This window comes from Pan paniscus, chromosome 23 (genome assembly GCF_029289425.2).
Source record: "Pan paniscus chromosome 23, NHGRI_mPanPan1-v2.0_pri, whole genome shotgun sequence".
Classification (NCBI taxonomy): domain Eukaryota; kingdom Metazoa; phylum Chordata; class Mammalia; order Primates; family Hominidae; genus Pan; species Pan paniscus.
The window spans coordinates 52,972,545-52,988,009 of NC_085927.1; the positions used below are offsets into that span (position 1 = coordinate 52,972,545).

General features: G+C 57.6%; 2 protein-coding genes across 8 annotated transcripts in view; one reads left to right on the forward strand and one right to left on the reverse strand.

The window, feature by feature from the left end:
• Positions 1-1,875: 1,875 nt before the first annotated feature.
• TSPO (translocator protein) lies at positions 1,876-13,328 on the forward strand. 2 transcript variants are annotated; one of them, XM_003812414.3, is made up of 4 exons: positions 1,876-2,016; positions 9,276-9,486; positions 11,124-11,262; positions 12,889-13,328. In XM_003812414.3, exons 2-4 carry the CDS (start codon positions 9,305-9,307, stop codon positions 13,075-13,077), a joined length of 510 nt encoding a protein of 169 aa, XP_003812462.1. In that variant the 5' UTR covers positions 1,876-2,016; positions 9,276-9,304; the 3' UTR covers positions 13,078-13,328. The 2 variants fall into 2 exon arrangements, with proteins under 2 accessions (XP_003812462.1, XP_057156966.1); XM_057300983.2 differs by having other exon boundaries at positions 2,008-2,637.
• Positions 5,013-15,465, reverse strand: part of TTLL12 (tubulin tyrosine ligase like 12) — a 32,076-nt gene continuing 21,623 nt past the window's right edge. Inside the window, exons 14-15 of one of the 6 annotated variants that reach the window (XM_034949316.3) lie at positions 5,785-5,861; positions 5,013-5,639 (exon numbers count right to left, since the gene is read on the reverse strand). In XM_034949316.3, coding sequence (XP_034805207.1) covers positions 5,607-5,639; positions 5,785-5,861 — 110 coding nt within the window. In that variant the 3' untranslated portion in view covers positions 5,013-5,606. Of the gene's footprint in view, positions 5,862-14,426; positions 15,024-15,465 lie in introns of those variants that run through there. The other 5 variants (XM_034949318.3, XM_034949314.3, XM_063603355.1 and 2 more) reach the window with 5 other exon arrangements.

Here is a 15,465-nt window from a genome sequence, read left to right on the forward strand (position 1 = left end):
CTGTGTCACCCAAGCTGGAGTGCAATGGCGTGATCTTGGCTCACTGCAACCTCCACCTCCCCGTTCAAGCGATTCTCCTGTGTCAGCCTCCTGAGTAACTGGGATTACAGGCGCCTGCCACCATGCCCAGCTAATTTTTGTATTTTTAGTAGAGACTGGGTTTCACCATGTTGGTTAGGCTGGTCGCGAACTCCTGACCTCAGGTGATCCACTGGCCTCGGCCTCCCAAAGTGCTGGGTTTACAGGTGTGAGCCACCACGCCCGGCTAAGAAGGGATTTTTTTTTTTTTTTTTGAGACGGAGTCTCGCTCTGTCACCAAGCTGGAGTGCAGTGGCACTGTCTCAGCTCACTGCAACCTCTGCCTCCTGGGTTCAAGAGATTCTCCTGCCTTAGCCTTCCAAGTAGCTGGGATTACAGGCACGCACCACCATGCCCAGCTAATTTTTGTATTTTTAGTAGAGATGGGGTTTCACCATGTTGGCCAGGCTGGTCTTGAACTCCTGACCTAGTGATCCACCCACCTCGGCCTCCCAAAGTGCTGGGATTACAGGTGTGAGCCACCGTGCCTGGCCAGAAGGAATTTTAAAAAAGAAAAAAAAAAAACAAAGCTGCCAGGTGCGGTGGCCCACGCCTGTAATCCTAGCACTTTAGGAGGCCGAGGCAGTGGATCACTTCAGGTCAGGAGTTTGAGACTAGCCTGGCCAACATGGTGAAACCCCATCTCTACTAAAAATACAAAAATTAGCCGGGCATGGTGGCAGGCGCCTGTAATCCCAGCTACCGGGAGGCTGAGGGAGGAGAGAATCGCTTGAACCCAGGAGGCAGAGGTTGCAGTGAGCCGAGATTGTGCCATTGTACTCTAGCCTAGAAGACAAGAGCGAAACTCCGTCTCAAAAAAAAAAAAAAAAGAAACCCAGAAGAAAAAGATGAATGAAGAATGGAACCAAGCCTGGGTTATCCTTGTCTTCAGGCCAACACAGTAAAAAATAGATTTATGTATGTTTGTTTTTTAATAGAGGAAGAGGCTCACAAAGGCAAAAATGCCAGGTCCTAGGAAAGCCATACTGCAGCCTGGCTGGTCCCCAAGGAGGCTCCTGGCTTCTGTGTCTGGGTAGAAGTAGCCACAGTTCTCCTTGGCCCCTGCAGGATCAGTTTGGGCCAACGTGGCTGGTTCAGGCTAATGGGGCGTTGCCAGGCTGAGTTGTCTGGAGGGAGCTGGGACAGCCTTGAACTGCAGCAAGACAGCCATAGTGCCAAGGGCCTGGGGCTGGACACACCCTGCATGGGAGTGGACCTGGGCAGCTGGAGGCCACCTCTGGGCTGTGATGATGGCAGCCTCCCCTCACTGAGCGCCGAGCATCTGAGGGGTGTCCTGCCTGCATCACCGCGTTGCGGCCTCATCAGTCCCACGACTTTGTGCCCATTTTACAGATGAGGAGATGGAGGCCCAGAGAGCCAGTCAGAAAGTGGCTGGGCCAGGACTAAGAGTGCAGCGCGCTGCCTCCGTGCCCTGCGTCAACAGCTCAAGGAACTGGGGTGCTCCGGAAATGGGGCCAAGGCTGCTGGGCAGCAGGACGCTCAGGGCCTTGGCCTCAGGAGAGGTAATTCCCCACTCGGAGATCGGTCTTGTTGGTGCATTTTATAGATGGGAAAAGTGAGGCTAGAAGAGACGACAAACGACACGCCGTTGGACACACGGCAACGTTTTAGATGTTGGGTCTGGCCGGGCGGCCGTCACCGGTCACCATGGGGAGGAGGAGGAGCCGAGAGACTTGCTCGCGGCCGGGGGGAGGCAGAAGCGCGTCCCGCGGGAGAGGTGGCTTTGAGGAGTGAGCTCCCGGTCCCGCGGGGACGCGAGTGGGCCCAGTGCCCGGGCTGCCAGGCGGGGCGGGGCGGGGCCGGGCGACTGAGAGGGGGCGGGGCCTGGCGGCTGGGAGGGGCGGGGCGGATGCGGGGACAGCGGCCTGGCTAACTCCTGCCAGGCAGTGCCCTTCCCGGAGCGTGCCCTCGCCGCTGGTGAGTGAGGACGGGACGCGGAGGGGGCAGCGGGAAGTGGGGGCCCGCATGGCTGCGACTCTTGGCAGCGCCGCGGGACAGAGGGAAACTGAGGCCGGAGCCGCAGACTGGACACCCGAGGGGGCGACCCGGGGCAGCACTTGGGGCTCGGCTACCGGGTCAGGGGCGGGGGCGGCGGGCAGCAGAGTCTGGGCCTCCGCGGCCGGGGTTCCAGCGCGGGCCGCCTCCGGCTGGGGGTTCGGGAGGGAAAACTTGGACAACCCTGCCACGCCCAGCCCTTGGCCGCGTGGCTTCTCCTGCAGGAAGCGCGGTCCCAGGAGTGGCCGACGCTCCCTCTCCTGCCCATTCCGCGGATGGGCAATCCCAGGTGGAACTCCCTTGAGGGTCTCAGAATATCTGGGAGACCTCGGGCTCTTGATCTCCGAGACACCCCGTTTCGTAGTGGAGAACAGCCCAGATCGGGGAAGTTTATTTTGCCCAAAGCCGGTTAGAGGCCCCCTGGCCCTCGATTCCCAGTGCGGGGCTCAGGTGCGTTGCAGCCTAGACGGGGCTTACTGTGAGCCGAGCAGCCTCTGGGACCTGTCTGCTTCCCCTACCCCTTGCAAAGAAGCCGGAGCCCAGGTAGGAGAAGCGGGGGCTTCCTGCTGTGAACGCGCTGCTGGCCAGGGCAGCTTCCAGAGGCCATGGCCTGGCGTGGGCCTGGAGCCCCTCTGGCCAGCCTGCCAGGGGCCAGGGCTACGGGATACCAGCAGCATGCCCTGGGCTGGATGGCAGGAGAGACAGGACTTGAGGCTGTCCCAGAATGGGCTCAGGCAGGGCGAGGATATCAGGGGAGGTGGTGTACAGGAAGCAGCCGCCCAGCTTGCCTGGCACACAGCAAGCCCTGCCCATGAAGGCCTACTGCCAGAACGTGGGCGAGGCCCGGCGTCTCTGTGGAGTCGGTGGGGCCCGGGACAGGGCAGCCTGAGGCAGGTTTCCACTGGCGGTGAAAGGGGCCGTGTAGCAAGGACAGGAGAGCCAGCCTCAGCCCAGCAGGGGAAGGCGGCCCCTGAGTCTCCACCTGGCTGCTGGCAGCCCCACAGGGAGGTTCGGCGAAACTGAGGCTTGCCAAAGAAGCCTTTGTCCAGAGTCACGCAGCTGGCGTGGTGGAGCCAGGGCCAGAACCCGTGCAGGCTGATCCCAGCCTGCCTTCTCCACTGTGCCCCGAGGACCACTTTCTTTCCTGGGAGTGTGTGTGTGCACATGTGCTGTGTCCTGTCGTCTGTACACATTTGTGCCTGGCGTGAGGCAGGATGGCTGGCTGGATCTACCAGAAAGTATTTACAGCGGGTTCTCCAGCTGGGGTGAGGGGCTTGGGCTCACAGGGAGGGAGCCTACTTTTCACTTTAGCTTGCTTTCTTCCTTTCTTCTGTCCTTCCTTCCTCCCTCCCTCCCCTCCCCTTCCCTCCCTCCCCTCCCCTTCCCTCCCCTTCTCTTTCTTCTTTCTCTTTCTTTCTTTCCTTCCTTCCTTCTTTCCTTTCTCTTTCTCTTTTTTTCTTTCTTCCCCTTCCTTCCTTCCTTTCTTGTTTTTGTTTGTTTGAGACAGGGTCTCACTCTGGTATGCAGGCTGGAGTGCAGTGATGCAATCATAGCTCACTGCAGTCTCCTGCAGAACTCCTGGGCTCAAGCGATCCTCCCACCTCAGCCTCCCAAAGTGCTGGGATTACAGGCATGAGCCACTGTTCCTGGCTTATTTGTGTTTTCTTTACTTTTGATTGTGCAAACAATGCTTGGATGTGCTCTCTGTTTAAAACGGTAGTCTTTTTTATTTTTTTTTAACCGCTAGACCACTAGGGAAGTCATTCTTAATTTCTTATTTTTATTTATATATATATTTTTTGAGACGGTGTCTCGCTCCATTGCCCAGACTGGAGTGCAGTGGCTCCAGCTGGGCTCACTGCAACCTCCGCCTCCAGAGTTGAAGTGATTCTCCTGCCTCAGCCTGGCTAATTTTTATATTTTTAGTAGAGACGGGTTTCACCATGTCGGCCAGGCTGTTTCTTTATTTTTTACTAAAAAAAAAGTTTAACCCCCGAACCTCGAAGGAAAGGGAAGTAGTCTTTCTTAACAGAACCAATTCCCCCTGGACACCCCACCCTCACCCTACCCTCTCCCAGGCCACTCGATGGCCAGGTTGGCTGTGGATTTTTCCAGACCTGTGGGCTGTTTCACTGGTTACTTTCGTAATGAAAAATGCACACAAAGGTTACGATGAGGACGATTAGCCATGAATCATTTTTAAAAAGCCTGAAAACAAGTCCCTGGGACAGTGCTGGCTTCGTTGGAGAGACAAGGCTCAGGGGAGTGGGTGCAGCTGGGGGTCGGGGTGGGGATCAGAGAAGGGACACGTTCCTTATTGTGTTTCTGGGTCGCCTTCTTTTTTTTTGTTTGCTTTATTTATTTATTTATTTTGAGACAGAGTCTTGCTCTGTTGCCCAGGCTGGAGTGCAGTGGCGTAATCTTGGCTCACTGCAACCTCCTCCTCTCGGGTTCAAGCGATTCTCTTGCCTTAGCCTTCTGAGTAGCTGGGATTACAGACGTGCGCCACCACACCAGGCTAGTTTTTTTATTTTTAGTAGAGACGGGGTCTCACCATATTGGCCAGGCTGGTCTCGAACTCCTGACCTGAGGTGATCTGCCTGCCTCAGCCTCCCAAAGTGCTGAGATTACAGGTGTGAGCCACCGTTCCTGGCCTTCTGGGTCACCTATAGGGAGGTCTCCGAGAACAGAAAGACACCCTGAAACCCACTGGCTCGACCACCACCTCACAGATGGGGACACAGAGGCTCAGGAGATGAGATACCTTGGGGCAGCGATGGGTCTGGGGTCTTCGGGCCAGGAGTGAAGCCTCACAAGACCTGGAGACCCTGGGTCCCACCCTCAGTGGGGAAGGGCTCAGATTCTGCAGGGCCCGATGCTCTGTGGGGGCTGGGATGTTGCCGCGGCAGGTGGAGAGAGTGATGCTACTGGCCCTGAGAGAACCTTCTGGCACCGTTCAGAGGTGGGGTGGAGTGGCCTGCGGGTCCAATCCTGGCGCTGCAGGCTCTATGAGCCCTGTTTCAGATGAGGAAGGAGGCTGAGACGGGCGGTGACACAACTCCTGGCAAGTGGCCACGCGGCCCAGAGCAGCCCGGCAGACACCCAGCTCAAAGGGAGGGGTGGGGTGGGTTTTGGAGTCACTCAGACCTAGAAAGTTCTGTGACTTCTCATGTCTCAGTTTCCTCATCTGGAAAATGGGACCAGTCACGAGTCCACCATGGAGGCCGAGTGGGCCGTGTGGCTCAGGGAGAAGCAGCTGGTCCCCTGTGGCTGCTGTGGGGACTGAACAAGGCGGTGACCATCGGGATGAGCACGGACTCCACCACGCAGGCCCCTGCCTACCAGAGGCCTGTGCACAACCAGAGCTGAGCAAGGCTTGGAACCTTCTCCTGCCTCCACGTCCTGCGCCCTCTACCCTGCCCCGATCTTGCCCCTGTTTTGGGGGTGCTGCTCCGTGCAGGGCATTTTCACCTGTGGAGTGTCCAGGGGCTCTCGTGGCTGATAGGGTCTCGTCACAGGTCCAAGCCTTGAGGCGCTGTCTTCCCCTGGAGGAAACGGGGCTAGTGGCCCCACACTGATACCCACAACCCCTCTCTTCTCTGGAGTTTCCAGGGAAACGGTGTTGTCCCACCCCTTCCTCCCTTGAGCTGCCCCAGCCCCCCAAGAAGCAGACACAGCGGGTTTACCCACCTGACATTGGAGGAAGCCAGGCCCAGAGACGAGCCTTGGATGGAGGCAGAGCCGAGGTCTGGATCCCGATTCACTTTCTGAAGGAGACAAATAAAGGGTGTATAGGTGGCTTCACCCCTCTGCCTGAGCCTGAGTCCCGTCCCTGCCATGTGTGCCCCCTGGCCTGGCCCACCCCAGCTTTCCCTGGACTCATCCCAGAGCAGATATCTGGATCCTGCCTAGCCTGGCTCAGCATGACTCATCATGGTGGGTACCGCCCCTGCCCACCTGTTCCCCATTTGGGCAATTCAGGAGCTGGGCAGTTCCCCAGAGGCCCTAGGAAACTCCCCGCCCCCCACCAGGCTTTCTCCTTGTGGGGCATCTGACCGCCTGTTTTCTGGTGGGGCAGACCCTCTGAGCCCCTTGGCCCTGTGGGTCATAACTACAGCCAGGCCTGAGAAGGGGGCAGCCTGGGGTGGGAGTGTGAGCACGGGACTCAGAACCGGCTTCAGACCCTGCTCTCTTGCTGTGGCCTTGGGAAAGCCACCATGCCTCTGTGACTTTTATTCGTTCCATACAACGGGGGACCTGGATGGTGGTCTCTAAGGCCCTGTCAGCGGGAACACTGGGTGAGTCCCATTGTGATTTCCTGGGGGCCGAGTATGTGCCTGGCCCTGGCTGGGTGCTGGAGCCAGGTGACAGAATCGTGGGGAGTTCTGCCACGTGCTACAAGGTGAGGACCTATAGAACATGGCGCTCAGTGAAGGAAGCCAGACACGAGGGCCACACACTGCGTGATTCCATTGATACCAAATGTCCAGGATGGGCAAGTCCCCAGAGAGAAGTCAGATTGCTGGCGGCCAGGGGTGGGAGGGAGGGGGAGGGGAACCACTGCTGATGGATACGGGGTTTCTTTTAGGGGTTGAAAATGCTTTGGAACTTGATACAGAGAGTGGTTGCACAACATTGGGAATATACAAATGCTGCTGAATGGTACACTTTAAAACGGTTAATTTTAGGCTGGGCACGGTGGCTCACGCCTGCACTGGGGGTTTCCATCTGTGGCATGAACATCACTGAAAGTGCACCAGCTTCCATGTCGTATCAAGGGGTTCGGGATGTCCACGTGTCTTATGCTGGTGGTATTAACCTTGCTCGCCTGGACAGGGACACCTGTGAGTGAGAGCAGGCCATTAGTGTGGGGCAGGTGGGCCTCAACTGGGGGTGTCCTGGGAAAAGGCACATACAGGCACCCTGGTCCGGCTCGTTTCCAGTGGAGGCTGAACGAGGCTCCTTATGGTTCCCCCACAATGTCACTCAGCTGTGGACTCACGCAGGCTCCAGCAGAGCAGCGGTTATGTCTTGGTTGCCCAGATGAGCAGTAGGCTGAGCTGGCCTGGGCTTACCTGAGAGGATGTAGTGGGAGGCTGAGCTGGGAGGTGGTCCCAGGGCTGTGGTCCAGAGCTCCACATCCACTTGGAGGTGGTGCAGGGCCAGTGCTCAGCAGTACCTCCTGCCCCAGGGAGGGTGGCCTTTCATATGTGTAGTGACATCAGACCCCCATCCCCACCCCATGAGCACGTGTACCCTGGAAGCTGGAGGGCGGGGCAGGAGGGAGGGGCGGGGCGGGAGGGAGAATACAGGAACGTTTCTTGCCGGGACCTAGGTCACATGCCCATCCCCCCAGAATGTCCATCCTTACTGCTTGCTCATTTGTGCAGCGACCTTGGGGGATGGGGTAACTGTCCCCATTCAACAGGCGAGAAAACTGAGGTCCAGGGAGGGGAGGGAATCATAGTAAGTGGCAGCACCGGAATCTGCTGGATGCCTGACACTCTGTTCCTTTCAAACATGCCGGGCGCGGTGTCTCACGCCTGTAATCCTAGCACTTTGGGAGGCTGAGGCAGGCAGATCAACTCAGGTCAGGAGTTTGAGACCAGCCCGGCCAACATGGTGAAACCCTGTCTCTACTAACAATACAAAAATTAGCCCGGCATGGTGGCACATGCTGGTAATCCCAGCTACTTGGGAGGCAGGAGGCTGAGACGGGAGAATCCCCTGAACCTGGGAGGCAGAGGTTACAGTGAGCTGAGATCGCGCCATTGTATTCCAGCCTGGGCAACAGAGCGAGACTCTGTCTCAAAAAAAGCGCATATCTATGTTATCCATTTTTTGCCAAAATTGGGGTCATTCTGTAGTCAATGTTATATTCTGCTTTCTTCGTGTTATGTTGAGAACAACTTTCTCATTACTAGAAAGCCTTCAGAAGCTTGGTTTGTGGGGGGCCAGTCTTTAATAGTCCCTGGCTGCTGGGCACTGAGGTTGCTTCTGTGCTCACCCAGCTCCATGGATCCCAGGCCAGCAGCCGCCCCTTCTCCCTGGGGCCAGATTTGCCCTTTGCCCTTTGCCCCTGCCAAAGCCCAAGTTCAGCACAGTCTCTGCTGACACCCCTCTACCCCCCCGCTTGGCTGCCTCCATGTCCCCTGGACTGCTTGCCTCTCGCGTTCCCCTGGGACGAAAGTGCTCAGTATTCTTCCTGTGGCATCTCCTCCCTGGTCCCTGGTCAGAGGGTCCCTTTCTGAGGTCCAGGCTCCCTCAGCACCAGTCTGTGCCCACTCAGGGCCTCCCCAGCCCTGTGCCCCCCTGGGTCCTAGCCCTCGCCCCAGCAGGCCTTGCTGCAAGTTGGCAGAACTGAATCGGGTTGTGTGGCTTCTTGTCTCAGACAAGAGCAGACGACTCCTGATTCTCCACCTAGAATCAGAGTGAGTGGGAGCTTAGCCCTTTGTTTTTGGATGAGGTCAGGGTGGGAGCCATATTGCCACCAGGGCAGAGCCTGGGCCAGAGTGCAGTGTGGCCCCAGGCAGGCTGCTCTCTGTCTCTGGTGCATGGGGAAGGGGCGGTGGTTTTACTGGGGCCCGTGTGGGGTGCTGAAACAGCTGTGTAGAGACCTTCCTTGCTGCTATGCACTGAGCTGTGCTCAAGGTAGGTGAGCATTGATATCCCACTCTACCGAGGGGGAAACTGAGGCCCTGAGTTGATGTGATTTGCCTGAGGTCACAGTGAGGCAGTGAGGAAGGGGATTTGACCCAAATTCTGTCTGATACCAGTCACCAAATGAATGAGTGAGTGAGTGAGTGAAAGGTGAATGTGAAGTGCTGGAATGTAAAGCACTGGCCTGGCAGAGCTCCCAGGACGGGGACTTGGCCCAGGGAGGCAGGCTGGGAAGGCTTCTTGGTGGAGGGGACCCAAATTGGCCTTGGAAGAGAGGAGGGGTCAGTGCCAGAGACCCAAGGTCGAGGTGAGGGTGGGCAAAGGTGAGGCCGGGCAGCTGGGGCAGGAGCAAGGCTGGAAATGCGTTCACTCAGCCACTCCCACCCCGCACATCTCTGCGCCTCCTGATCAGCTGACTGGTTGATCTGTGGGTGACAGGCCTTTCGGGGATGCTGGAGGAGACACGGGCCTGACCCCATGGCCTCAGGAATGCCCTCACCCAGCCCTGTCTTCTCTTTCAGAGCTCCCCTGAACAGCAGCTGCAGCAGCCATGGCCCCGCCCTGGGTGCCCGCCATGGGCTTCACGCTGGCGCCCAGCCTGGGGTGCTTCGTGGGCTCCCGCTTTGTCCACGGCGAGGGTCTCCGCTGGTACGCCGGCCTGCAGAAGCCCTCGTGGCACCCGCCCCACTGGGTGCTGGGCCCTGTCTGGGGCACGCTCTACTCGGCCATGGGGTAGGTGGGCGTGCACTGGCCTGGGGATGAGCCTGGCCCTTTGCAAGGGGAGGCCTGGCCCAGGACAGAGGGTCTTCTCCAGGCGGGCCATGGACCATGGCATGGTTTCCCCAGCCCCATTTGGCAAGCCAGGGTGGGGAAGCTGTGGGCCTGTCGATTGCACAACTGAACTTTCTCCTCCTGGGCCCCTGGGGGGATGGGTCAGATGCTCACCCCACCCTGGCATCCCCGCCATGTTCACAGCTCCAGGCAAAGGCCGGCTTAGTGTGTGAAGGTTGGCCTTGGGCAGAGGCATGGACGCTAAGATTAACAACGGCAGCAACAGCCCCAAGAGCAGCTCCTTTGATGAACTCCTGCCCAGCGCCAGGCTCATCTCATTCATACTCAACGACCCCCATAATAAGAGGCCTCCCAAGGACACAGGGCTTGCAAGTGTGGACCCCCCACAGCCCCTTCAGGCTCAGGCTGGCCTGAGTCCCCTGGGAATAGACCAGGGGAATTCCACCCGGAAAGGACGTGCTGGGAGGGGCAGGGCGCCTCTTGGTGGCTCTAGCGGGGACCGCACCCAGGAGGCAGGGAATTGACTGCCTTCTGAAATGTTCCCTGCATCCTGGTTCTGTGCCAGCGCAGTGCAGGGTGGGGACGCAGGTGCCAGGCACTCTAGGGGGCGGATAGCAGAGGCCAGGCCAGGTGCCCGGCTCTGATGGGAATAAGGCCCTGGAACTTGGGTGTCACGTGGGCCTCACCCCTCCTGGCCCAGGCCCTGCCCAGCCAGGGTCCTGCACTTCCCTGGCTCCAGTGTCCCCACCCTGCTTGGCCTTCCTACACCACCCAGTCCCAGCCTCTCTTCGGGGGAAATTTTGGGGCTCCCTGTGGCTCTGGATAAGGCAAACCCCTCATTAGTAGGTGACAGCTGGGGCTCTGGCCCTGGCTGACCAGACTTTATCCACTGATGGCCTGCCAAGAGATCTCAGTCACTTCACCGCCTGTGCCTCAGTCTCCTCACTGTAAAGGGGGTGCTGATACTGCCTGCCTTATGGCATCATCATGAGACTGAAATGAGTGAATGCTTGGGAAGTGGTAGGGCCTGGCTCCTGTGAGTGCTGGAGGGCATCGGCTGCTGTTACTGGTGGTGTTATCGTTGCCCTGTGTTAACAGCTCCCATGATCAGGCCTCCCCCTGGACCTCACCCTGCAGTCACAGACTGACTCAGGGTCTCACATCTGCCTCAAAGCCTTTGCATGTCCTGTTTCCTCCCCTGGAAAACTCCTATTCATCATTTAAGGCCCAGCCCAAATGTCCCATCCTCTATGCAGTGCCCTGGCTAGGTTAAGAGCCTCCTCTCTACCTATTCACACCATGTGCTTCCCTTTCATAGCAGTGACAGTGATAATAATGGCAGGTATTTACTGAGTGTCCTAAATGCTGGGTATCGCATGAAGCACTGCCAATGTGCTAACTAGAATCTTTACAGCAACCCTATGAAAAATGAAGGCCCAGAGAGGTCAAGCAACTTCCCTGAGATCACACAGCAGTCAGTGTCAGGTCACGTATGAGCCATCACTGTGCCCCTCGGAGGTGGGCAACGCTCCTGGCCTTGTTCCTAATGGTGCTCTGAACCGCGGCCTCTGTTTCAGGTACGGCTCCTACCTGGTCTGGAAAGAGCTGGGAGGCTTCACAGAGGAGGCCGTGGTTCCCCTGGGCCTCTACACTGGGCAGCTGGCCCTGAACTGGGCATGGCCCCCCATCTTCTTTGGTGCCCGACAAATGGGCTGGGTAAGTGTGGCCACAGCATGTGTCCCTGATCCCTGGATCCGACCCTTGGAGGACGTGGGGCATCACATATGACACTGGGTCAGTGTCTATAGGCGGGGCCAGGGGAGACAAAAGGCCATGTCTCTCTAGCTGTAAGCAGCCCACACCCTGGAGCCTCCCCTCTACTGACTCCTCCGGTGAGGGAAGCTATTAAGGCAGAAGGGGTTGCAGGGGTGGGTTTGGGGGCCACTGTGTAGGAAAACCCACACGAAGCCTGGTACTGTGTGGGCAGGGTCACTGGCCCCTCTACATAACAGCTTCTTCTTCTTTTTTTTTTTTGAGACAGAGTCTCACTCTCTCACCCAGGCTGGAGTGCAGTGGTGAGATCTCGGCCCACTGCAACCTCCACCTCCCGGGTTCAAGTGATTCTCTTGCCTCAGCCTCCCGAGTAGCTGGGACTACAGGTGTGCACCACCACTCCTGGCTAATTTTTGTATTTGTATTTGTATTTTTTTAGTAGAGATGGGGTTTCACTATGTTGGCCAGGCTGGTCTTGAACTCCTGACCTCAGGTGATCTACCCGCCTTGGCCTCTCAAAGTGCTGGGATTACAGGTGTAAGCCACCGCGCCCGGCTGACTGCTTCTTTTTTAAAGTTTTAAACTTTTTTAAGAGATGAAGACTCGCTATGTTGCCCAGGGCAGACTCGACCTCCTGGGCTCAAACGATTGATTCTCCCGCCTTTACCTCTTGAGTAGCTGGGACTCCAGGTCATGTCGCTGTGCCTGGCAGCCTTTTTTTTTTTTTTTTTTTTGAGACAGAGTCTTACTCTGTTGCCCAGGCTGGAGTGCAGTGGCATGATCTCGGCTCACTGCAGACTCCACCTCCCAGGTTCAAGTGATTCTCCTGTCTCAGCCTCCCGAGTAGCTGGGATTACAGGCATGCAGCACCACGTCCAGCTAATTTTCTGTATTTTTTTTTTTTTTGAGACGGAGTCTCGCTCTGTTCCCCAGGCTGGAGTGCAGTGGCGTGATCTCAGCTCACTGCAACCTCCGTCTCCCAGGTTCAAGCAATTCTCCTGCCTCAGCCTCCTGAGTAGCTGGGACTACAGGCACATGCCACCACGCCTGGCTAATTTTTTTATTTTTAGTAGAGACGGGGTTTTACCATATTGGTCAGGTTGGTCTTGAACTCCTGACCTCAGGCGATCCACCCGTCTCAGCCTCCCAAAGTGCTGGGATTACAGGCGTGAGCCACTGCACCTGACAAATAGCAAGTTTTTGTTTGGGCCTTGTAGTAATGCTGGGAGGTCAGCATTGCTCTCAGTGGAGGCTCTAAGCTCAGAGAGGGGAAGGGACGTGCAAGACCTCCTAAGCCACCACCGCACCCTTGAACAAACCGAGTTCACTTCAGGCATGTCATGTGCACCCCACACAAGGCATGGGTCAGGCGGCATGACTGTTCCCATTTTACAGATGAGGAAACTGAGGCTGCAATGGGGGAGGGGCTTGGCCAGGTCACTCAAGGGTGGAGTGGGGGTGAGTGAGGCTCCTGACTCCCAAATCCAGTGGGAGTTGGGCAGTGGGACAGGCACTTGGGTGAACGCGGTGCCTCAGGCCTCCCCATCCTCCGTCCCCCAATCTCTGCAGGCCTTGGTGGATCTCCTGCTGGTCAGTGGGGCGGCGGCAGCCACTACCGTGGCCTGGTACCAGGTGAGCCCGCTGGCCGCCCGCCTGCTCTACCCCTACCTGGCCTGGCTGGCCTTCGCGACCACACTCAACTACTGCGTATGGCGGGACAACCATGGCTGGCGTGGGGGACGGCGGCTGCCAGATTGAGTGCCCGGCCCACCAGGGACTGCAGCTGCACCAGCAGGTGCCATCACGCTTGTGATGTGGTGGCCGTCACGCTTTCATGACCACTGGGCCTGCTAGTCTGTCAGGGCCTCGGCCCAGGGGTCAGCAGAGCTTCAGAGGTGGCCCCACCTGAGCCCCCACCCGGGAGCTGTGTCCTGTGCTTTCTGCATGCTTAGAGCATGTTCTCGGAACATGGAATTTTATAAGCTGAATAAAGTTTTTGACTTCCTTTACCATGGCCTTTTTGCTTGGGTGGGACCCCTGGCCACAGTGGGGGGAGCTGGGGCTGCACTGGAGCTCGTCTCTGCAGGATCTGCCTGGGCTGCCTTCTCCAGACAGGGCTGGATCCAGCTGGGGCTGCCCCACGCTTCCTGGGACGCTCCCGAAGCCCTGCAGGAGATGAACAGAGCAGCCCTGGGTGCCACCCTGGGGCCCACACTGGCGCAGACCCAGCTGGGGCCGTGGGCTTCAGCAGAGGGAGGGGGTCCTGTCTGCTTCTCATGGCTTCCGGGATGCTCAGCCTGGGCCCTTTAATGGCCGGGCCCACAACCACTGTTTGACGCCTGGTCCTGCCCAGTGCGTGGCCCTCAGCTGCTTTTACCCAGGACAGAGTTGGGGGTGCTGACTGCCCTGTCCCCCGGGGGCCCAGGCTTATGGCAGCCTCACTGCACCAGGGATAGCCCCGCAAACACCCAGTTGGCTCGAGGGGGAGTCAGAGGCAGGAAAGGTTAGGTCCCGACTCCAGCAGACAGGGCCTCCTTGCTGGCCCAGAGCGGCCAGGATTGGAGGTGTCACAGCCACTCACTCCCTCACCCGGCTTCAAACTGGGCGACCCATGGCCTCTCCAGGCAGCTGTTTGGAGTAAATGAGCCGAGTCCCACACGCAGCACTCCTCCGTCTTGCTCTCGGTCACCACACCCATGCAGCACTCAGCAACACAGCCTGCGGCTCCCTCCCCTCGGCCAGGCCTGACCTGCCGGGCTTTTTGTTTTTTGTTTTTGGCAGCTAAGTTCATTCAAATTGGCAAAATGTTCATAGACAGCTCGTCATCACTCAACAGCCCGCGGCTGCTGCTTCCTCTTTTCTCCCCTGGCTCCTGTGTCCTCTCCCGACCTGTACGCTCAGACACAACCTGACGTTCACAAAAGCTTGGACACAGTGGCTCACACCTGTAATCCCAGCACTTTGGGAGGCTGAGGCGGGAGGATTGCTTGAGGCCAGGTGTTTGAGACCAGCCTGGGCAACATAGGGAGACTCTTGTCTATAATCCACTCTGGTGCACGCACACCACACACACACACACACACGAAAGAACGAACAGCTCAGGGAAATGGGTAGACAGTCGACTGCATTCTTCTGACAGAAGGGATGGCTCCCGCCCAGGGGCTGAGCCACTCCACCCTGACCCTCAGCCTCCCGCTCCCTTGACTCTGGCAGAGTTTGATGCCCAACAGATCACGCTTTGCAGGATCCAAAAACTCTGCGGCCACGGGCACTCAGCTGAGCCCTCAGCCTACATGGCTTTCCCAATGCTCACCGGTGCAGAGGAGCCAGCTGGGGAGCCTCTGTGTATCCTTTTTATTATCTTATTTCTGAAGTTCTCCAAGACGCCCAGAGTTGAATTCCTCCAGAGCTCTGTGCAGACATTAGTCCAAGCAGCGGATGGCAGAGAGGTCCTTGCTAGCAAGAAACTTACAGGCCAGGCTGTCTCCTGCTCCAGCATGCCGGTGAGCATGCACCGTCCCTGCAGGGCACAGCGGTATCCTTTGAAGTGTCAAGGGACACCTGAGTCCGTGCCAGACACTTAGGGATTGGAGAAAGTGCAACCCAGACTTCTGCCATCTCCGCAACTCGTGGGGTTGTTCATCTGTAACAAACGTCCCACATAGCTCCTGCTGGCCACAAAACACGCACTGCCACAAAACGCCCTGGAAAAATGGGCGAGAGGAGAACGCATTTAGCATTTCGTCTGCCGGCTTCCTTTTTAACAGCCTGGCGACGTTTCCCCAGGAAATGCTCGTAACAGACAGCATTCTCTCCTTTTCTAAGCTGCTGTCATCCACTGGGAACTTAAGGTTTTGATGCTTTCTGAGTGGGTTTATTATTTTTTTTTTCAGACAGTCTTGCTCTATCGCCCAGGCTGGAGTGCACTGACGCCATCTTGGCTCACTGCAACCTCTGCCTCCCAGGTTCAAGTGATTCTCCTGCCTCAGCTTCCAGAGTAGCTGGGATTACAGGTGTGTACCACCATGCCTGGCTAATTTTTGTATTTTTAGTAGGATGGGATTTCAATACATTGGGCAGCCTGGTCTCCAACTCCTGACCTCAAGTGATCCGCTCGCCTCGGCCTCCCACAGTGCTGGGATTACA